Source organism: Camelus dromedarius, chromosome 5 (genome assembly GCF_036321535.1).
Source record: "Camelus dromedarius isolate mCamDro1 chromosome 5, mCamDro1.pat, whole genome shotgun sequence".
Taxonomy (NCBI): domain Eukaryota; kingdom Metazoa; phylum Chordata; class Mammalia; order Artiodactyla; family Camelidae; genus Camelus; species Camelus dromedarius.
In genome coordinates, this window is record NC_087440.1 from 5480242 (window position 1) to 5503776 (window position 23535).

The 23535-nt window shown below is 44.9% G+C and overlaps 1 protein-coding gene across 6 annotated transcripts in view; it reads right to left on the reverse strand.

Moving 5' to 3' along the window:
* Positions 1-23535, reverse strand: part of TLN2 (talin 2) — a 395887-nt gene that overhangs the window by 91496 nt on the left and 280856 nt on the right. For all 6 annotated transcript variants that reach the window (XM_064485544.1, XM_064485540.1, XM_064485542.1 and 3 more), the window contains 10 exons: positions 20436-20564; positions 19813-19926; positions 19056-19169; positions 16506-16640; positions 14424-14552; positions 12138-12240; positions 5368-5576; positions 4392-4511; positions 3174-3371; positions 1982-2121 (listed from right to left, as the gene is read on the reverse strand). In XM_064485544.1, coding sequence (XP_064341614.1) covers positions 1982-2121; positions 3174-3371; positions 4392-4511; positions 5368-5576; positions 12138-12240; positions 14424-14552; positions 16506-16640; positions 19056-19169; positions 19813-19926; positions 20436-20564 — 1391 coding nt within the window. The remainder of the gene's footprint in view (positions 1-1981; positions 2122-3173; positions 3372-4391; positions 4512-5367; positions 5577-12137; positions 12241-14423; positions 14553-16505; positions 16641-19055; positions 19170-19812; positions 19927-20435; positions 20565-23535) is intronic.

Below are 23535 nucleotides of genomic sequence, written 5' to 3' on the forward strand. Positions count from 1 at the left end.
CATGATAGCTTATACGCTGACAACTGAACAGGGCTTAAGGATGATGCTACACACACACCTCCATGCTGCAAAGGGGAACGCTTAGACAGGTTGAGCGACCTGACCAGTGTAACCTAGTTTGCCAAGCGTTAAAGCTTGGACTAGAATTTAGGTCTCCTGACTCTGACAACTTAAAGCCAGGAGAGATAATGACATTAAAAAAACAAATAAGCAAACAAAACCAAATTAAAAAAAAATTTTTTTAAGTACAATTCAAGCCATGCTTTTTAAGAATCACCAATCTGCACACATTTTGAAAATGTTTCCATTTATGCTCTATATCCTAATTGTCCTGTATTTAATCTCTTACTGCTGTTGGCTTTCCTATATATCCAGTGATGCCAAGTAATGTTAGGAAAACATGCCTACACCACCACGCAGGTGTAAAACACCCCACCCTCTCGGTTCAGGAGGACGAATGTGGGACTGACAACATAAAATCTCCCTGGGCTGTCAGCTGTCGCTGCAGTTTCTCCAGGTACCAGCATTCAATCACTAGTTATGGAACTAAATTGCCACAGTGGCCCTGGAGCAGAAATTGTACTGTATTACCCACTTCCCTGGGTGAAAACAACAGGAAAGAAGGACATTGACATCATCCTAAATCAGATTCGTGTTTTAATATATTTCCCAAAACAATTTACTCCCATCACCAGCCCATTCATTCTGAACTAGAGCCCTTCTGCGTGTGACCGAGTGAACATGTTTAAACCCATCTAATCAACACTGGTGCCAGGCACAGAGTAAGTACTCAAGAGATGCTGAATGGCTAGTTAAGTATCTTTGTTTTTTTTTGGATAAATGCTGGAGAGGGTGTGGAGAAAAGGGAACCCCCCCCCCCCACACTATTGGTGGGAATGTGGTTTGGTGCAGCCACTGTGGAAAACAGTGTGGAGATTCCTTTAAAAACTAAAAATAGACTTAACGTATGATCCAGGAATCCCACTCCAGGGCATATATTTGGAGGGAACTCTAATTCAAAAAGATACGTGCACCCCAATGTTCATAGCAGCACTATATGCAATAGCCAAGACATGGAAGCAACCTAAATGTCCATCAACAGATGACTGGATAAAGAAGTTGTGGTATATTTATACAATGGAACACTACTCAGCCATAAAAAATAAAAAATGGCCATTTGCAGCAACATGGATGGACCTGGGGATCGTCATACTAAGTGACGTAAGCCAGAAGGAGAAAGAAAAATATGAGATCACTCATATATGGAATGTAAAAAAAATGAGACAAATGAACTTATTTACAAAACAGAAACAGACTCACAGATATAGAAAACAAAACTGTGGTTACCGGGGGGGGGGGGGGAAGAAGGGGATGGAGAAATTGGGAGTACAGGATCTGCAGATACTAACTACTATATGTAAAATAGATAAACAATGAGGTCCTACTGTATAGCACAGGGAACTGTATTCAATATCTTGTAATAACCTATTATAATGACAAAGAATATGAAAAGGAATATATATATGTATAACTGAATCACTGTGCTGTACACCAGAAAGTAACACATTGTAAACTGACTATAATTCAATAAAAAAAAAGAAAAAAAATTCTTTTTTTGTACTTTTCAGCATCCTCTGATTTCTTTTTAATAAACATATATTACTTCTCTAATCTGAAAGATATTAACACTATTGAAAAAAATCTAAGTCATCGTGTTTATAAATCAATGGGGGCCTCAAGTCCTAGCAAGTCCTCCTGAAAAGGCTGTAAGAGGAGACAGAGGCATCGTTAATGGGGAAAAGCACATGGAAACGGAGCCAGTTCAATCAGACACCAGCGTCTGTTACTTTTGCCTCCTACTCTGACTACATGAGGACAGCATCACTTCTTCGCTCAGCAAAAGCAGCAGGATGTCAGGCACATCTCGCAAACACTGACACGATTTAACCACACGTGAAAGCACATCTTGTTCCACTCTTACCTTGCAGCTGCAGCCAGGAGATTTTTCGCGTTGGGCGCCCCGGGATCTACAGAGAGAGACTTGGCAGCTAGCAGCAGCTTGCTGGATGCCATCGAGATATTCTTGAGGTTCCCTATCACCTGGATCTGGTCTTCTTTCGTCTGGAAGGTCGAAAGGAGCCAGAGTGATTAGGGACTGTCCATCTGTCCCAGGCAGCACTCAGAGCTCGGAGCAGCGTCGTGAAACAGAAGCAGGTTATCTGTACAGACTGCACAAAGCCCAATCTGCCCAGTTAGTCTGTAGATGCGTAATTTGTCAAGACTCTGCCCAGTGTCTGCCCTTTCCCAAACAGACACCCAGACCAAGATGCACACAACAGGACAGAAATCCATCCCCAAGAGGGACAGCCAAGAGCTGCGTTGTCTCACAAGTGTGGGCATTAAAAGAGGGGAGGGAGGGAGGGAGAGAGAGAGAGAGCGCGCACAGAGCAGGCCACAATTCCAGCATCTTGCTCAACAATGCTGGAGTTGTCAGGGGCTCGCACGGCTCAGCCTGGCACAAGCGACCGGCGCTGTCTGGATGCGCAGAGCTGACTGCATCCCAGAGGTTCCCGCCTCTGGAAAGGACACATTTCTCACCTGGCTTGCCATCCGAGAAACACCCCTTTGTAGATAAGAGACCAAGAAACAAACACCCTGGATGTCTCATTTAGGGAGTTCACGGGAGCTTGAGAAAAAACAGCTCTGGAAGCCGACACCAGACCAGTCATGCTCCCTTGTTCCTAACAAGGGGTTTATCTGTTCATCTGAAGGAGGTAAGTTTTAATGACCTGACACTCAGGGTAAGACATAGTTCCTTCAAATGGGCTCGCTAAACCTTAAGCACAAGAGTTGTCACTATATTATACCACATTTGAAGTATAGGAGGCAGAGCTGCCCTCCCTCCAAAAAGCGTACATAAAACAATGGGTTCTGTTGGAGGATCGTGGGAAAGTTACCCGTCATCTCCAGGACGCACCTCACCCATGGGCTAATCGCGTCTTTGGGAATGCCATTCCCATGAGGTCACGGAGCTCCCTGAGCAGCAAAGGGAACATAAAGGTGTGGGCTGCTCACAGCTCCCTGGCTCCCACGTGCCACTTGGCCTCAGGGGTGGACGGTCCCCCAGAGTCGAGAGGCAAGGGTCAGCTCCACTCGGCCACCTGCACACCCACCTGAGCCTGGCCTGCCATCTCAATGCCGGCATCGAGGAATTCGTCGAAATCATCGCTGAACTTCCCGGAGGCGGCGGCCAGCTCTCCGCTCTGGCCCCGGGTGGCATGGACCACCTCCCCTGCAGACTGGTTCAGATCGGCCGCTGCTTGGTTCAGTTCGCTCTGGGCTTCCTGGAAAGGCTTCGTGCTTGGAGGTAACTGTGGGAAGAGAAGGCTCATTGCATGAGAACTTTTACTTTGTGTAGGAGAGACAAAGGTAGGTGTTGCAGAGGGAAGACAGACTCCAGGGACGCATTTCTGAGTCATCCAGCCTAAAAGGCTCTGTGTGGTCTGAGCCCATGTGAAGTTTGACCTTCAACGGATATACATTCACTCATTCGCTTTAATTTATTGAACACCTATTCAGCGCTAGACACAGCAGATCTAAAAACAGTAAGGACAGCTTTCCCTAGGGCCTGTATCTCCTAAGTGGCAGAGCCAGGACTCACCCCTGGGCAGCCTGACTCTGGGATCCACTCTCTGAACCACCGCTCAATCTTGGCTCTCTTAGATGCAAACTCCCAAAGGTTTAGCTTCCTGAAACTAAAAAGCAGATGCTCTCACTTTAAATCTCATTATTCCAAACTAATAGCCGCCAAATTTCTTCATTAGTGGTCTTTGCTAACAATACAGCTTTTCCACAGACACGGCACTAGCAGAACTATTCAGGGTTTGTGAAAAGTTCCAGAGGGTCAAGCCAGGCTCTGTCGGTCACACACACCCAATGCTTGCATACCTGGAATGTGGCAGGTACGAGGCAGAGAAGAAACAAAGCTCTAAAGGGGCTCACACAACAGGGAAGGAACAGGCCCCAAAGAGAAATTCCACAGACTACTCACTCTCTCTGTGAGCTCTAACCACGTGTCCCATTATCACCTGATTGTCACTGCCTGAGGTGCCCTCATAAGAAGTTAGATGGTCACATATCCCCTTTCCTGTCTCATCGCATCTCAGGATGACCTGAGAGCAAACAGCAACATGGGCTCAAAGAAAAAGTAAACTTCAGAAGCGTTACTCGGGGACTCTGTTGATCAGAAGGCAAAACAAGGACAAGGCAGGAAAAACAGGACCCCCGAGGGAAAGGTGAGCTGCTCAGAGGTCCCATGGAGGGGAGAGGACGCTGCTCCCACCGAACACGAGCCCGGTCCCCCAGGTGCCCTTCCCGAGCCATAAACTCACCGAGTCCACCAGCAGCTTCTTGCTCGACTCCCCGATGCTCTTCAAGGCCACGTCCACATCCTTCTGCCCAGGGAGGCAATTCACACAGTTATTCAGGGAGTGGGAGACGGCTTTGGCCACCTGAACACGCAGAGGGAGAAAAGCCACATCAGAAAGGCTTTCAGTGCAAACATCCCTGCACACGTGTTGGGGATGAGCAGCGACAGAGCGCAGAGCTGGGAAAGACTGGGAAACTCCGCCGGCATCCACCTGACGCTGTTTAGCATTAAGTCGCCTCCCCAGGACCTCTCGCTGCGGTTAACGTCCTGTCTTGGCAAAGGGTCTGACCCAGTGCCACAGCAGGCGCTACCTGCTCCCCAGCGCCAGGCCACGCCGTGACTGTGATTCAAACCACAACTCTCCCACGTTACATCAGGTTCTAAAACAAAGGTATCTCCCATCCAGAGAAAGAGAAAGAGCTCCCTTCTTGAGAGTCCTGCAGAGGTCCTGGGTTCTCTGGATGCCAGGACTTACTCAGGGGCCCTCTGGTGCCATGGCCGCCTCCCCCCACCCCGCCCAAGGGCAGGTGGGATGCTCTGAGCACATCCAGAGCAACCTGGAGTTGCCCACGTGCTGCCTTTTAAGGATGTGTGAGGCTCCCTGTTTCTATTCTCTGGCAAGACTCATCTGAAAAGGCACTAGAGAGACAGGGTTTAAAGCTTTGAGTGGCTAAACCAAGTATATCCTCACCTCCCAGGCTAGGAAGAGACATATGCATAAGCATACACAGGCCTAAAACAAACATGCTGTGTTCTGGCTCTTTAAGTTCCAAGGGACGATTTCAATCGAGCCCCCCCATACTTTCTGTTGACCGAATGAAGCAGACCTCACATCATGGGGGCGTCTAGGCAAGGCTTGCAGAAGTGCTCACACCAGGCGACAGCCTTTGAACACGCCCACCTCCATGATGACCATGGTGACCAGTTCCCGGCCTCACCTGGGCTAGTCTCTGCTGACTCTCTGCGTCCCCTGGTGCAATCAGGGCCTGCTTGGCTTCTTGGATGAGCATGGCCGAGCCTTCCATCACGTCCCGAGCAGAATCTAACATGGCGTGCGCAGCCGTGGGGTCACTCGTCGATGCCGCCACTCCCCGGGCAGCCTGCGCCAGCGTTTTCAGAGCTTGGGCCGTCTCCCTAGCAGCCACCCCTGGGGAGAAAAGCCCATCAGACTTTCTATTAGATTCCATCTAAAAGTCATACTCTTACCTGGGGAGGAAGCCTCTAGACCAGAGCCTCCTAGAAAGGAGCGAACCCTCAGACGGTGTCTGGCGCAGGCGGGCTCTGAATTGTTTTTTGTAAAATTTGAACTGATGGGCTTCTCAAACAGGTAGCCTATACCACTGGCTCTGGGATGATCCAAGAGAGATTTTACAACCAACGCCATGCTAAAAACTATTTCCCTCTGGCTCCCGTCACTCCCAGTGCCCCGCATGTCCCTAGACCTAAGAGACCAAGTGCAAAGGATGAAGTTCACAGATCATTCAGACTCACTTTTCTTCTCTGCCGTTTTTAATGGGGCACAACTTATATGAGATAAAGTGAAGGAGTCTACCCGGGCAGCTCACTGAATTTGTGCAAATGTATCTACAACCCAGATGGAGACATACAACATTTCCATCACCTGTGCCCTTTCCCAGTCAAAATCCTCTCACCCCAGAAGCAATCCCCATTCTAGCCTCTATCACCTTAGACTAGTTTTACCTGTCTTTAAACTCCATGTTGGTGGAACCACACAGCGTGTATTCTTTATAGAGTCTGGTTTCTTTCTCTGACCACAGTGCTGTGAGTTTCACCCATGTTGTTACACTTGGCAGTTCACTCCTTTTTCCTGCTGTGTCGTATTCCATTATATGAACACACCAACATTAGTTTATCCGTTCTTCTGCTGTTGGACACTGGGGGATTGTTTCCTGTTTGGGCTATGATGAACAAAGCTACCGGGACAGTGTTTAGGTAGACATAGGGAAACACTTCTCTTGGATTTAAACCCAGGAGCTGAATTGCTGGGTCACAGTGTAAGTGTGTGTTTAGCTTTAGAGGACATTACACAACTTTTTCAGAATGGCTTTGCCATTATACACTCTACCAGGAATATATGAGAGTTCCAGTTGCTCCATATCCTGACCCAAACTTGCTATTGTCAGATTTTTAATTTTAGCCAATTCTGGTGGGTGTATAGTTGCATCACACTGAGGTTTAATTTTTGTATCCCTAAAAAGCAATGATGTTGAGCACTTTTTCATACACTCAATGGCCATGTGGACATCCTCTTCTGAGAAGTGCCTACTCATTTTTTTTTTAATTTTTAAAAAAATTTAAAAATTTTAAGTTTGTTTTTTGGGGGGAGGAGATTAGGTTTACTTATTTATTTTTAGTGGAAAGCACTGAGGATTGAACCCAGGACCTTGTGCATGCTAGGCATGCACTCTACCACTGAGCTATACCCTCCTCGCCTGCTCATCTTTAAATTCATTTCTAAAGATGATGAGATTTGGTGATAAATGATATAACTATAAACTAGAATCTTAAAAACAACAGCACCGCTTCCCGTAGAAAGAGGAGCCTTCCTACATAGCACCTAGGACTTGGCACACCCAAGAAAAGGATGAAGACTGGAAATGCCAGAGCATGTAACAAAAGGGTCCCAGAATCCTGAGAACCGCAGAATAGCCGGCCCCAAAGCTCTTCCCATCAAACCGTTTCAGCTGAGGTCCATGGCTGAGAAGTATCTTGTCCATGGACACACTTTTAAATCTGAGGGTTCTCAGCTTCTGGGTCAGACTCTTCACATCGCTCTTCCGAACAGGGGACTACGAGGCATTCTTGTTAGAACATGTAACATCCGCCTGGAAAGCACACAGATCAAGTTCCCTCTCACTGCGCTCTGAGAACACTATAATCTAAAGGCTTTGGCTGGACGGCCTTAGGCAGCACTGAATGTGGCCTTTACTGGCACCTCTTCAGCTCTGAGGCCACACAGATGCAGCAGGTGATCCTCTCCGTACGGAGGACGAGGCGCCGTGGTCCCATAAAGAGCAGGAAAGGCCCCAGATCCATAAAACAAGACAACTTGGCAGCCCGGCAGACTTGCCAGTCTGTAAATATTTAGGAAGTGCTCAGCTGGGACGTAACTCCACAATCTAATCAACACAAGTTACAAAGCTGCCAACCTGCCGTTCATCACAGGGCACGTCCGGGCGCAGCATGTGAAGTGCACGAATTTTAAACAACGTGTTTTTAATGGCAGAGGAGAAAACACAAAGATAAACAAAGCCAAGGTAAAAGAAAGAAGCCGAGTAGAAGAGTCATTCCATCTTATGTTGAGGCTTCCAGCACAGGGTCAAAGGACATCCTTGCTCAGAAGGGCAGGGCGTGGTGAAGACCTCACCCAGCTCTGGCTCTGCCGACTAGCCGTGCGGCCTCTGTGGCTGCTGCTTTCCCCTCTGGGCCTCGGTTTCCCACAGGTTTTAGGAGAGGCAGAGATCACAGCTCTGACCACTGAAAAGTCTAGGCTGTGATTTCTAGACCTCCTCGCCGGTGTCCAGATCTACCATACCAGCTCTTGAACCCATTTCTATTTGAGTCGCGTGACTTCAGAAGAATAAAACATTTGTCATATCCAATTAAAAGAGCCATGTTTATGAAAAAATCATTTACTGAAAGACCTTTTATAGATTCAGATAGCTTTCCAAAAAGGCAGAAACCAGCAGCGCTGAATTCCCAAAGCCTCGGCTGATCCACCCACATGCTGTCTGCCGAGGACTCCCGACAAAATCTCAAGGCACGTCAAGGATCCTCTTTGGAAGGACTAGGTTTCCCAGAAAGAGGAAGTCACACCCACAAGAGGCTCAGATAAGGCCACCAGATGCCAGGGAGCCCAATGAACATCCAAGGCTTTAAGTGGCTGAATTCACAGCAACGTTCTCAGGGGTAGTGGTGAGAATCACCCGGGGCAGGTCTCCAAGCAAACACCACCCTCCACAAAAAGTCTGTTCCTGTAGTCAAGTGTGTAGGACACGCTGGAATTGCCAGTGGGAGACACTGAAGCAGACTAGTGTTTCAATAACCACAGTCCTTGGAAGACACAGATTACTTTCACAGCATCCCTGCCATCTCGATCTCAAATTATAGTCAGCAATGGAGGCTTAAGGAGACACGTTAGTGATATGAACTATAGTGGAATTCTTTGTACTAGTAGTTCTTGATCAGAATTCAAGTAGCTTGTGTGCAGACAGCATTAGGCCACCTATCAAACTCACAAGGTAAAAACCAGGTATGAAAGATTTTTTTTTAATCTGGAAAAGGTTCTGTCTACGTGACTGTAACCAGCCGAGAAGAAATTTTAAACACTGTACTGGCCAAACAAAAACATATCTGCATTAGAATCCAGCCGGTGGCAGCCAACGGATAAGTTCTGAATATTCTACACATGTCGAGTGTGGAGGAGGGAGCTGACACCCAGGGGGAAGCCATCCTCACTTGCACTGTCTCCTTGCTTCCCAGCCGTTCTTCAACATTCCTGAAAATGCCTTTAACTGGGAGAGCACTGACCTGGTTTCTCCTTACGTCAGTTGATGCTTAAGTCCCTCTCTCAAGTGACCTGCTGGGCAGCAATTATCTCTGTGAGTCAAGAGACACCTCGTCTCCCAGTTACCTTCCTCTTTCCAAGGCTGCGCGTTTTCATTTCTTTCAAAGATTTATATCGCTCAGGCTTCTCCCTAAATATTTGGGCTCCTCAGGGTTACGTCCGATAAACTTTCTCACTCTGTCACTCCCCCTAGGCAAACTTATTTACCCACGTGGTTTCACTCATTATCATTTTATTAAATATATAAAATATTTATCTCCAGCCTAGACTTCATCACTGAGTTCCAGAAGCAAATATCTAGCTGCCTAATGGGCACTTCTACTTGAATGTCCTGCAGGTATTTCAAATTGAATACATGGCAAGTTGAACCTGGCATTGCTCAACTCCAGGCCTCGGCATCCCTGCCAACGATCCTGGGTTTCTGTCACAGAGACGGATACAACTCTTCATCCTGCCATCGGGCCGCACACTTAGAGCTGTCCGTTACCCTCCCTACTCCCGTCCTGCCACATTCCAACTGGTCACTGACAACTGTCAGGTCTCTGTTTCTTTAATGCACCCCTTCATCCCGGCCACAGGCCACTATCATCTTTTCTGTGGATGAGGCAACAGCCTTCTCACTGGTCTCCCTGCCTCCAACTCTGCTTCCCCTCAACTGATCCACACATGACAGGAAGGACAACTTGCATTAAAGGGCAATCGAGACTGTGTCCACAGATTAACACTCTTCAGTATTTTGCCATGCTCTCAGGTTAAAATTCAGTTTATTTAAAGTGGCTAATGAGGCCTTATACGATCTGGCCCCAGCCTACGTTTCCAGCCTTACCTTCTCACTCCCTACCTCCTTGCCTTTTACTTGGATCTTTCTCAGTTCATTTGATCAGCCTTCTCCTCTCTGGCCTCAGGGACTCTTCACTTACGCTGTTCCCACATCCACCACCCGTCAGCGGCTGCCAAAACAGAATGCGGCTCCTTCTAGCCTGCTTTTCAGACACCAGCTAGACAGTCTGTCATCCTGGATGTTATCAGTATCAGATGATGCAACTTGTAAAGCGGTCCTTCCTTCATTAAAAATCCATTTCATCATCTGCACAAAAATCTGGCAAGATTTCAGGAATGTGTGGAAATTTTTGAAACTAAATCTCTCATATGCCTTATGCTTTTAAGAATTTACAGATACTTTCCCTTCTCCCTGAATGCTAAATGAGTCATAAATGATCCTTAAAACCCTGATCAGGTGTCAATTTTGCTCTGAAACTCCCTTACCTTTTCACGAGGACAGAACTGTACATTCTTTTTATTGCAGGGGCTGTATGACCCTGTGTCTAACTCTTTTTGTACTTCTCTTGTGCTCTCATTTTTAAAGGAATAAATACAGTTTTTTTTTTAATCAAAGAAGATTTTCCTTATAGTAATGGCAGAATAACTAATGATGAAGCCTTCCCCTCAGAGAAACAACCAGAAACACTGAGAAAAAAAATAGACAAAATTATCTGTTTCAAGGCACTGGAGAAACACTAAGTAACCAAGGTAAAGAGAGCCAGGATCTTGAAGAGAAAGAAAGCACAGAGAATTGAGTACAATGCTGCTTCTCCCTGTTAAGAAGCTGAGAAGGTGAGCAACACTTCCTGAAATCTCACTGGGCTGGGATGATGGAAACACACAGTTCTGAGCTCAAGAATCAGAAGGGCCCTGGCCAACACCACAGACGTTTGGATGGGAGGCACCAAGGGCTACGCCCTGAAAGGTAAGCTGGAAATAGACTTCACAAGATCCAATCAGTTCCATGCTGTTCACGTTAGGTTGATCTGCTCCTTTCTTTACCAGCTACTAAAATAAAAGAATCATCCTCTGTAGGGAAGGAAACACAATGTAGAGCCTCAAATGATCTCTGCGATGTAAACACCAATGATTAGATGTAGTAAAACTTCAGTTTTGTTCATTAACAAACACCTTTAAGACAGTGGAGAGGTAAGCTGCAACATACAAGAAATAAATGTGACAACAAACTCCTACAAATGAATAAGCAGTCAGCAAACTCAAATTTTTAAAAATGGGCAAAAGACATGAACAGATGCTTCATAAAAGAAGATAACCAAATGGTCGATAAATGGAAAAGGTCCTCAACTGTACTGTGCCTCAGGGGACATGTGAATTAAAACTCTAACGTGACACTATTACACACTCAACAGAATGGCGAATGGCGACAATACAGAGTGGTGACAAGAGTGTAGGACTGGGACGTCCAGGTGCTGCCGGTAGGAGTGTGGCTGCATAGCTAGCTGTACAGGCTATGACCCGGCAACTGCACTGGGACGCTGGAGATGTCCATCACTTCATCTTGGCGGAGCTTTCTGGGGTTGCTTCCAGTTTGTGACAACTCATGAAAGTATACATTTAGGTCTTATGCTCTCTTCTGGATGTGTATTATTCTTCAATAACAATATATATTTCAAAAAAAAAAAAGAGTTAAGCTGTACTGCTGTACAACAAAAGCTGCAATCCATGTTTGGCCCACCTGATTCCTATCTCTAGAGCTACTCAGTTCTTGAAGATTTCTTCTATTTCCTACTTAAGTAATGAGGTTATACTGAAACTTCTTGATGTTTGCATCTTGGATGGCTACAGACTGCCTACGGTGTCTGCTTCCTACTCTGATAACACCCCCTCCCTTATGTCACCTGCTGTTTTCCTTATCCATTCTGTTCCTTACCCAGTCCTCCTGGTTCAAGGATACCTGGTGTCTGCAGCACTCAAACCCTCCCAGAGTTTTGCAGCACCCCATCAGCTGGTTTCTTGTCAGCTTCCCTATGCCTGGAGAGATTCAGGTTTTTATCTCTTTGAGTCTGTCAGTTCTCACTCATCTGTCTCCTTTCATCATTGAAAATGTCACTAAGATCTTATTTGTTGTTTTCTCAAACAGTTTGGGAGAATCATATTTGATCAGTCTTCGTATGCTTAGCATCAAGCCCAGTAGCAAGCATGTGGAAGGAGCTTGAAAAATGTGTGTTGAACCGCTGAGATAAAACAGTCAGGTTCATTGTCAGATCAGTGACCTCCCCCGACCAGCCCAGGAGTCTGCACCTGGCCACCGGGCGTCACCGAGGGTGCGGGTCTCACCTGTGTAGTGCTCGTTGCCTTGAGCAGCACAGGTCAGGAGCTGCGCCATGGAGGAGCCCACTGCCTTAGATGTACTTCCCAGGTCCTGAGCACATTTTTCCAGCTGGAGGAATATTTGAGGGGGAGGAGAGCTCAGAAGAAAAGAACCATCCATTGAAATCTCAGTTCCAAAATAATGCAAATCAAACTTTGGGCCTTAACTCTTTCCCACCCAAGACACCAATGGCGCTGAGAAGAAGTGGGGTGATGGAGGGAAAGTGCCCAAGCTTCACAATAAACAAACCTGAGTTCACACCCTGCCCTCTGTTCCCTTTCCCCAGTTGCTAGCTGTGAGAGATGGAGGTAAATTATTAAGCCGCTCCAAGTCTCCGTGTCTTGAGATCACAGCACCTAGCTCTGAAGGTTTTCAGAAAATTAATGTAGGTAGTCAGCAAATGGTAGCTATTAGTATTATGCCTTTAGAAGCTAATTTAGGAAGTCTGCAACAAATCCTTAGTGAGAATTAATTATGCCTTGGCAGGAAGTGGGCAGACATCCAGCTGTTCCACCTTCCTGGCATGCGGGACCATGAACATGGTACAATTTGATTATTTTACTTTGAGGAGTTCTAACCAGAAGGAAATGCAATAGAAATAGAGGCTTGGAGTGGTAGATGAGATTACGAAAATGGGCAAAGCGCTTGCTTCCCGTGACCCGCACCTCATCTCGCTCTGTAAACTAAATAAATAATTCAGAGGATTAAGTCATTAAAGGTCTAGGGTATGGGTAATTATTTAATTACTGGATGAGGACGACATTTTGGAAGAGAACTTTTGGGGTACGCTGTGAGAGTTCAGAAAAACATCAGGGAACGTGCATATTTTTAACCCCACAATGCGTTTCCCAATAGAGGCACTGCATTCCAGTGAGAAACAGCCTGGCCCACTGCAGCCAACAATACAACACAATACACATATTCTTTTAGGGCAACTTCTTTAAAAATTACATGATGTTTCTTGCACTCTAACTGAATGGTTGTTTTACGTAAAGGCAGATGTAGGTCATGGGCACCCTGGAGTACAGAAGTTTGCCAAAGGACACCTGGACCACATTGCAAAGCTGCTGACCCAGGAACCAACCCTGAATTCATCATTAGCTGGTGGACCTTAGTTAAGTGACTTAAGCTCTCTGAGCCTGAGTTTCCTGGTTTTTACAATTAGAGGTAGCTTGATTTAAGAAGTGTTTTCTGAGTGCTTTTGAGGTACTAGTCATTATCCAATAAGTTAGTTGCCCTGGTAGTTCCTTTATATTCTGAAAGTTTTTAGTTCATCTAAGGAGCGGCAATAGTTAAGAGTAAAACCTGTCAACAGGAGGGGTTGGGAGCATGGGTTTTGGGGTCCTGTAGATGGGATTCAAGCCTCGGCTCTGACGCAAACTGCCAGGTAACATTGGAGAGAACAGTGACAACCTCTGCACCTCTGTTTCCTTAGCTGTAAAATGGGTGAACAACACTTGCTCATTAAGGTCATTATCAGGATAAACGAGAGTGACTGAGTGTGTATACACTGCTTAACAGGTGCTTAATAAATGGTGGCATTTTATTAGCAATGAGGGAAACGAGGGGCTTACAAATGAGGAATATTGGTAAAATTTTAGCCAGGAAAACCCTGCCATAGACATCAGGAAGTCACGTAACATGATCCAGTTAGATTTCTGGTGCCATCATTCTACTTGCTGTTGTGGTTTTACTACCTTCAAGTGCTTCACTCTTGTTCATTCCAGTGCCTTACAAGCGCCTTACAGAAATGTCTTTTAAAAAGACATGACAGCTGAAAATGGTTTCTGTGTTTATCTTTATAACCTCATTGCCACCCATTTCCTCCATAAGCTACCTCAGAGGAGATCTGGGGCTTGCCTACAGCTGGTTGATGATACAACCTGAACCCAGAAGCCAGAACTTCTGGTTCTAAACATAGTTCCTCCAGCCACACTGAGCATTCTTTTCAGAAAAAGGCCACAGGATCAGAACACCGGTCTCAAACACCAGCAGGTCTTGTTTATGAAAAAGAGGGATGACTATTAACAGATCCCCATTCATCCCCAGCCAGACCCCAGGAGAACATATGCAGAACCATCACCAGAGGCATCAGGGCGATCTCTGTCTGAACACAGTTCTAAAGGCTACACTAGGGCTATGTGTTAGAAAAGCTTGAAATTTAGGCACACTACCCCCCCAACTTCCAAAATGTCTCAACGCAGCAAATAAAAGGCAGAGCCCCGCCCCCAGCTGCTGCCAGCATCTCTTACAGTCTCCCCTGGGAGTGGTTTCAGCTGACTGTCCACAGCAGCCACCTTGGCGTCCTGCAGCTCACTCTTCAGCGTCTGCACCGTGCTCAGAGCTGAATCGATTTCCATTGGACCACAGGCTTCATGGGCCTGTCAGGAGAGTTGGGAACATGTGCACACAGTCTGCTGGGGAAAAGCGTTCCCAGTACCTTGCAACGTATGAATATAACCGATGGATATAACCGATGACTCTCCCAGTCTACCAAGAGGAAGCAAAGGGTGCAAGCATTTCCTGAGAGCACAAACTTAAGCCCCACCAGGAGCTTAGTCCTCAGATCCCTGAACAAGCAATTATGCATGTCTCATAATTGGATATACTTAAAGTCTCCCCGAAGCTGTTATATAAAATGCATTGCCTCTCAGACTAAGAGGCCCCCTATTCACTGTATCTAGGTTCTAGACACAGGGCTCCGAGCACAGTATGTGTGCACCTAGAAGCTTGGGAAGCATGGGGTGAACGAATGAATGAACTCAGGACTCTGGGGACATGTCTCTATCAACCTATTGATCCTCTTTACAAATCTCTAGATTGTATATCATCATCTTTTCTTACTGAAGGTGATGAAGGATTTCTTTTTCCCTCATTAAAAAATATTTGTTTTAAGAACACTAGTTCATGATCATTTAGAACACTGGTCTCCAAATGCTTTGATCACACCCCCCAGCACACATATTAATAAACTAGACACATATATGATCATTGATAAGTATATTAAATACTGGTAAATCTTAACTTCTTTCCTTTTAAGATAATGCTAACAGCAGCAGTAAATGCTAATTGATTGATTTCTATGTGCCAGTACTACTAGGTGAGAACATTGAGGCACAGAGAGGTTTAATTAACTTGCCCAGGACACAAAACTAGTCAGTGGCAAGGCCAGAATTTGAACGCAGGCAGTCTGATTCTATAGCCTGTATTCTTGACCCTTATAATACAAAAATAACTAAAAGCTCTCACAGTGTCTTCCTGAAGCCAGTGTACAGTCCTGCTTGAGCTTCACTTTGGGGCTCACTTCTACCAAGCAGCTGTTTGAGGTGGGTGTGTCACAGATTCACTGAAGAAATTTGTTAAAATCGTGATGTTTGTGCTCTATGACCAGATGATCTAGTTTTATTTTTTTAATTGAAGTGTAGTCAATTACAATGCATCAATTTCTGGTGTACAGCACCATGCTCCAGTCATGCATACACAGACATATATTCGTTTTCACATTCTGATTTGGGTGCTCAAGGCCCAGGAACGTGCATTCTGCATACCCCCACATGACTCCAGTGCGAACGCTCCCTGGATCTCTATAGATATTTTTCTTTGGTGATATAGTGGACTGTTCATACTACAAATTCAAATCAGTTTCTAACCTTCCTCCCTCACTCAGGTATGAGGTTACCTGTTTCTATAAAGGGACTGTTGCAATGAGGAAAAATGAATTCATGCCAGAACTTCATGCTAATACCACATCAAACAGTATAGTAATGAGGCCCTTTGGTAATTAATAAATTCCAGAGACAGAAACTCATTAATCTCCAATTCTGGTCTATTGAGGATCTTGTTAAGGTGAATGCTCCCATTTGAGATGTGAAAACCTTTCAGGGCAAAGTTAATATAAATGACACTCCAAAGTAGATTTGCTGCCTAAATAATTTGATATTAGTTCACAAGATGATACCTGGAAGATGTGTTCCCTGACTTTGGCCTACAGTTGACCTGTCACCAATAAACTGACTACAGTCTCCCTAAGACTGAAAAATAGACCACTGCTTGTCTCAGGGTAAGGGAGGAGGCGAAGCAGGCAACTGAACATGGTTTAACCAAAGTCACCTGTAACCAGAAGGTGATAACTAAGACTACGAGACAGTGACTCCAAGTGGTAGAAGCCAATCCACGTGAGTGTCTTTAACGGTCAAGCAAATGGAACAGACAACTGTGCCAAGGAATATGCCTGGCAGTGTTCAGGCTGCAGGGAGCACCCAGGTCACACCATCAGTAAGAAATTAAAAGCTCCACTCCCGACAGGCTAATCATGGTGACAAGGGTCCACTTACCTTCTGTGAGGCGGTACGCAGCTCTGCCAGGCTGGTGGCGAGGTTCTTGGCACACTGGCTCAGCTGCATGGCCGCAGCCTGGTCGCTCACAGTGGGCACTGCAGCTTTGGCAGAGGACACCATCTTGCTCCCAGGCTGTAGAAAGAAGTGGAAAGTAAGACAGTTCCAGGCATCAAAAGTCAGAGAGCAGAGACCCCAACAGCAATGCCGCTGTATCAGCCAGAACTGACTTTACCCTAAAACAAGGAATATTAAAACGATCTAGTTTCCCCCCAGAATTGAATATCCAGGGCAGTATATTCCAGGAATGTTTGAAGCAAAGAGCATATGCCTTTGGGGTGGAGTGGGGAGGAAAACTGGGAGAGTGGCTTGAAATTCTCATTTAAAATAGATTTGAAAGACAGTTTCTTATTCCGTATGTTTGTGGTCCTTGGAATAGCTCTTTAATCTGTGTCTCAAATATATCTAATAGACTATTTAGAAAAATACAGCAAGATAAATGAAACACATGACCTCTCACATCTCCCCACCCAGGATAATTTCACCATGCGTCGGTGTCTGTGGGCAGGCATATATATTTTCAAAAATAAGATCATGCTACTTATTCTGTTTTTCAATCTCCTTGTTCCACGTACTCCATCTTTTTGAGGGCTATGTAATACTCCAGCACATACATTTATCGCTTTGCAATTCTGTATTGTTGAGTATGTTTCCACTCATTGCATATAATAAAGAATAATATGAAAAACATCTTTGTAGCTAAAATTTTGTACACATTCATAACTTTTTTTTTGGTATAAATTCTTAAAAACAGAGTTTCCAGACCAAAGAGTATACTTAATTTTCAGGGTTTTAATATGTATGCTATATAACTGCTCTTAGTCAAGTTGTGACAATTTAAATGCCAGACATAAATCTTAAGAACAAAAGTTAATATTATTATTAATATTTAAAGAATTCATGAGAATTTGTAAGAAAAATCAGCATGCATATACAAAAAAGCATGACTAGAAAAGTTCACATAATAAAAAATAACTGAAATGTAAAAAATGTTTAACAATGAAAAAATCAAGGAAATATAAAGTCAAACAGTAAAAACTCTACCAAGCAAATTGGCAAAAGCTTTTTTTTTTTTCAATGATTGATTTCCCAACCTGGAAAAGTATTAAAAAGTGTGCTTCATACACCGCTAGCTGTAAATGTAGAATTCATTCATCTTTCTGGAAGGGCAATTTTACCACAGGTATGAAGACAGGTTAAAATACAAACTTTAAAAAAAGTTTAAAACTTTTTGATCTCCTGATTCCATTTCTCTTTCTGGCTCTGGCTTTATTCTTGTAAAGATCTGATGTGTCTCCAGTAGTAAAATGAAAAGAACACAAGAAACAGGAAAAACAAGGGCAGGGAGAGACAGAGTGAGCCCGGAACACATCCACATCGCTCTATCATTAACATCCTCCAATCCTGCCCGCAGTGGGACAACGCAGAAGATAAACAACTTGTCCAAGCCACAATTCTCAATGTCCTGAAGATAAAAATAAGCTGCTCACAATCGTGTTTCTAGAAATTTACCCTAAGGAAAACAATGCAAGAGGGTCACAGAGATTTGAGTGCACACAAAGATATGTTATTGTATCACAGATTGTCTATCATGGCAAATAACTGAAAACAACCTACGTGTCCAACGATGGGAGCAGCTAAATGCCAAGTATGACTCAAAATCACAAACATTCATAATATGTTAACATGAAGAACCGTCTACATACAATGAATTCCAAGAGGACACATACATACATGAATACGTTTGTGTGTATATATATGTAGTTAAAAGGTGGGGAAGCACAAACTTTTCCTGTTCTATCCCTGCATGCTGGAGCTATAGCACTGAAAAATTAACCAAACAAATGTATCACTGGGACCTGTGACTTCAGGCTTGAGGAGACAGGGATGAGGAAGACAACTGCCTGAGCACACGAACAGCTCATGGGGTACAAGAAGGCAAAGTGCCAGGTGTGAGTACACATACAGAAGTATGTACAAAGGGAGTGTTCCCACAACTTGATATTCACATTGTATTTAATTTTAAAAAATCTATCCCTCACCCCAACAAAGACTGATAATCCTTACCAATTCCCTCATTGCCGCTGGAAACCACCGCACCTTTGGAGAATATGCGCTCACCGATTCTTGTTTCCTGGGCCATAAGTGATGGCACAAGGTACTCTGGACACTAGCAAACCCAGGGCAATACCTACTACTAGGCTGTCCATCCGAAGGTGCAACTTATCATATGTTTTCTCTCATAGAAGAGAAACAAAGAGAAAAAGGGATTGTGTGCCATCTCCAGGGGCCACTTCCCTGCATGCCAGCGTCCTGCTTTGCCATCTCCCTCTCCTAAAACTGCTTCCAGGTCTGCTTACTGCAAACATTTTGCTATGGCTTTGGAATGTGTTAACTCCTCTCCTTAAGGATAAAGGGCAGCCCCTGCCTGGAGCAGGTTGAGGTGGGTTGAGGTTCTGGGTAAGACCAAGGTGAATGCTTCTGTGTTACCTGGAGAAAGTTCTGGCTGGAGATGATGAGAGCCAGCTGGGCACTGAGGTCTTCTGCTTGGGCTTGGCTCCCCCTGACTCCCTGGACCAGCTGAGGAATGTGATCAGCCACTGCCTACAGAAAGCAAGGAAAATGAGAACTGAGCACAACATGGATGGTGAATTACCAAACCTGGGGAGGGGCGGGGAGCGGGGAATGCCCAGGTGCTAATGTTCTGTGGATGTGCCGTCGCTCAGACCTTGGATTCACGCAGCAGCCTCAGCCAGCGGGGTCCTGGCCAACACTGAGTTCCAACACAGCATCTCTGAGCAGGCTCCTCCCACACACACCCTGCCCTTTGGTCCCAAAGGGGACCTGCAAAGCAGGAAATCACCCATTCGATGAGTCAACACTGAATGCAAAGGCCACCACTCAAGGGGAGGGAGGCACTCTGGAAATTCAATACTTCATTCCTATTTCAGAGCCCGAAAATGGCTTTATCATTGATCCTCCTTGATTCGAGCTCTCAAAAAGAAAGGAAAGAATCTAGACAAAGCAAAGACAATGCTGGGAAAAACATCATGCTCTTTCCAAACACAAGCCATCCATTTAACAGACAAAAACCAGATGTGTGTGTACACCTGGAACACAGGAGCCGGAACAAACTGGATTAGGGGCCTGGCTGATCGGTCTTAATCGAATTACAGGGGCGCTGGGAGCTCTAATGCTATCAGGGTCTTTGAGAGCAAACCTGGCCTTCTGGCAGCCGGAACCTCACCTTGCAGCTCTGGACCAGCTGCTGCTGGGCCGCGGGGTTCTTGTTGGACACAGCCGCGTTCTGAGAGGCGGCGATGGTCTGCGTGGCTGCAGCTGCGGCCTGCTTGGCTGCAACCTGGGGAGGACAGTGAGAGGAGGTGAGCCAGGGTTCACGTGTGCAAACACACACACGTGCATGTTGACCTATGTCCCTTCCACTAAAGGGGGGCGCTGGCTAGCTGCAAGAAAGGGGAGTCCCCAGCACAGACTCGCCCTTTAAGTACCACTGACACCCTAGCCTAGCAACGCCCCGTTGTCTCCTCCGGGACGAGTGATAAAGACAGGCAGGCTTGAACGCTCAAGTTCCGATGTTCACTTGTCTTTCTCAAAAAGACATGGGACAAGTCCCAAAACCATGATGGCACTGATAAGCAGCACCAAGTCTAAACATTTCAGGAAAAAAAATTGCTCTCACAAGCACGGGCTGCTCTCTGAGCTAAACACCAGGCACAAATGCTGGTGCTCAGGCCTTTCCTCCCACCAAACACATAGGAAGCCTTGTACAGGTATCGCCTTATTACTTCGATTATTCTTTCAGTGGACTCTCTGTGATCTAAAACCCACAAAACCAGCCTCTTTATTGACCTCCAGTCGATTGACGATTTTTTTCTTAATAGCATTCTGGGCTGCAGCGTTGGTGGCCACCCGGAGACCTTCTGCAGCCTCCCTCAGTCTTTGCTGCTGGTCCTCGTTCTCAGGGTTGGCTGCAGCCCCCTGCGAAGGTGAAAAGAAAAATTAAGAGGTCCAAGGGGCAGCATGCCACAGACACTGAATTTATACCTTCAATTTTACATTTTCCTAGGAATATCAAGTCTCTGGAAGAGAGAGCCAAACGCTCCAAGCAGTATCTTTATGATAAAGATGTTTCCTCTCACAACAAACCAAGATCTACCAGGGGATGTTTCAAAAGTGCACAGCTAAACAAGGGAAATGTAACAGTAATAATTAAACACTTGAGATCACAGCCTTCATCGTGCATATAAATTAACTTGTGGTCAGAAAGCTATGGTTTAAAAGATGTTAAGCTAACTCTCCCTCCTGCCCACATCTCAGGTGGAATTTTATTTTAATTGGAGTACACGTGTTGCTGCTGAAAGACTCTTGTGTCCTGCAGCACTGGTGAATGAGAATGGACCAAGATTACAGCTTCACACAGGGGCCGGGGTGGAGGGAGGAGCGGGGATGGGAATGCCACCCAAATTTCTATAAGGCAATGTTGTTCAAGAAAGACCATGTCTAGAAACTGCATTCCTAAGGAGCCTGAATTGGCAAGTATAGCCAAGCACCCAACTGTACGGAAGAAATGACAGAAATCGATGCCCCTGTCCTGGCAGGGAGAGAGGAGGCTGTTGTGCACAGCCGATGGCCACGCTTCCCTTGTATAACTCCACAGCCCTTTTATTGTGTTGTTGTAGATTAAACCGTGTTAGGAATCCAAGTGGATTTTACTCAGATGAGTGGCATTTTGAAGATGGGAAGGGCTAAAGGTTAAATAGGGACAGGATATTATTTTGCTGCACAATAACTCAACAAAACCTAAAGCACATCCAGCCATCCACCCCCATCTGCAATAAAAGCAACAATGAAGGTTCTTCTCACAAGACCTGGATGCTTTGTGACCAGCACTTGATGTAGGTTGATGAACAAAATTCTGTCCATGAATGCTTTCGGGCAATAACATTTGCTTGCAAGGCAGAACGAAATGCCAATTATCGAAAATCAATTTTCTGAACATCTCCATTATCCATATGGCCACCCTGCCAAATTAACCAATTTGCAAAAAAAAAACCTATCTCTTTCAACCACGGTATTTATAAATGTCACAGGAATTCACACTGAATAACAGCTTTAACATCTGTGACAGAATTGTCTTGGCAATCAATCCTCTTGGATGGAATCTTCTCTTCTTTCAAACTGAAACCACTTTTAGTAGTCCTGATTTTGTGTTTCTAAGCAACTAAGAAACGATATTTTTGCATTTCATGTGTGGAAGGATCGTTTGGGCTCCTTTTGTGTTCTTCTGCAGGTTTATGAATGTCATTTTATTTTTTCTGGTTATCAGGGATTTTAAAAAGCTAGTCCTTTATTAATTCCTCAAGAGGCACAACAGCCCTAGTTGTGTGTTTCGAGCAGCAGGGAACCACCATGTCCCCACGTTACACTGATGTGGGCGTCTGGATCCTTCCTCAGCAATGTCTTTTTCATAATGAATGGGTATTACATATGGGGTGCTTATTTTGGCATGGAACCTTAGTTACTGATAATGAAATATCTTTTTTCTTCACACTAAATACATTTTTGGAAGTCTAACCATCATGCATTCTTTATCTTTCAACAGAATTCAGCAAACTAAAATACTACCATGAAGACAAAGTGACAGCTTTTAACGAAAAAGTTAGAAGAATTTACAGAAACACCCAATGCTGTCCCTTCTAATACAAACAATCAAAAATAACATATACTTAAAAGTTCTTGGTAACTTGGTACATGCAGTGAATTGCTCTGGGGAGCACCACATATCTGGACAGAAATGTGCACACTGGTCCTGGCTCGTCCTGGTTATGGGATGGTAGGCTTCATCCTTCAGAGTTTTAATTTTCTCATTTGTTAAAAAAAAAGAGACAGACTGCATTTTTCAGTAAGGTTCTTTCCAGCCTAGCAAGTAGTTTTTGTGACTATAAGGGTTTGTTTGAAATGGTTTTGTTTAGACTTTGAAGGAGGGGAAAAAAAACAAAACTAGTAAAGACCTTTAAAAAAAATTAACTGTAAATCAAAACCTTAATGTGTATTTTTGCTAAAAGGGATAGTTAGGAGCAGAGCTTCTTAGCTGAAATGGGGATCTAGGACAGAAGAAGGAAGTTCAGAGCCTGCCCCTCCTTGGGTATGTCTTCAGCCCCAGCTGTGACGTTTCTCTAAGAGCCCTCAGACCCTCAGGTAACACAATGATGTGTCAGATGAGGAGGAAGGTTTACATGGCTCACTGCAGGTCACCACTGTAAGTGAAGCCATTCATACACTTGGTTGAGATATATCACTGTTCTGTTGGAGGCCATGGAGAAAGGATAAGATGTGGGGAAGTTTAACGAACTTGAAATGCACGGAAATACATTGATCATGTTATCTTGCGCATATGAAGTTGAAAGTGATTTTTACCTTCGTTGTTACACTTACCTGCATTTTCTACTCATTTCACAAGTAACATGTGCTAACTGTATAATAAAAACAACACTAAAAAATACAGCCTTATCCATTTAAACAGTTCTCACCCAGAGGTAGGCATCAGAATCTTCTGTGAAACACACACACACACACACACACACACACACATATAGAGACCCACCAGCAACCTGGTAAGTCAGGACGTTTGGAGGTAGAATTAAGGCATGTGTACATCAGTAAGGTTCATAGGGCACTCGGAAACAGCCCTGGGTTAAGAATCACTGGGGTTTAGACATATTATGACACAGCATAGCTGTCAAAAAGCACAAAGCTGACTGTTAACTCTATTCAAACTCTTCTATAATATTTAAAATTGCTACTGGGGTTTGGGTAACAGTGAAGCAGGAAACACCCTACTACGCAACATCTTAAGAAGTCAAGTGGAGGGCAAAGTCATATCAAGGCTGCAGGAAGAAAACAGGTCTAACTGAATTTACTGCTGAAAAAGCTCAAGCTTAAATTAATC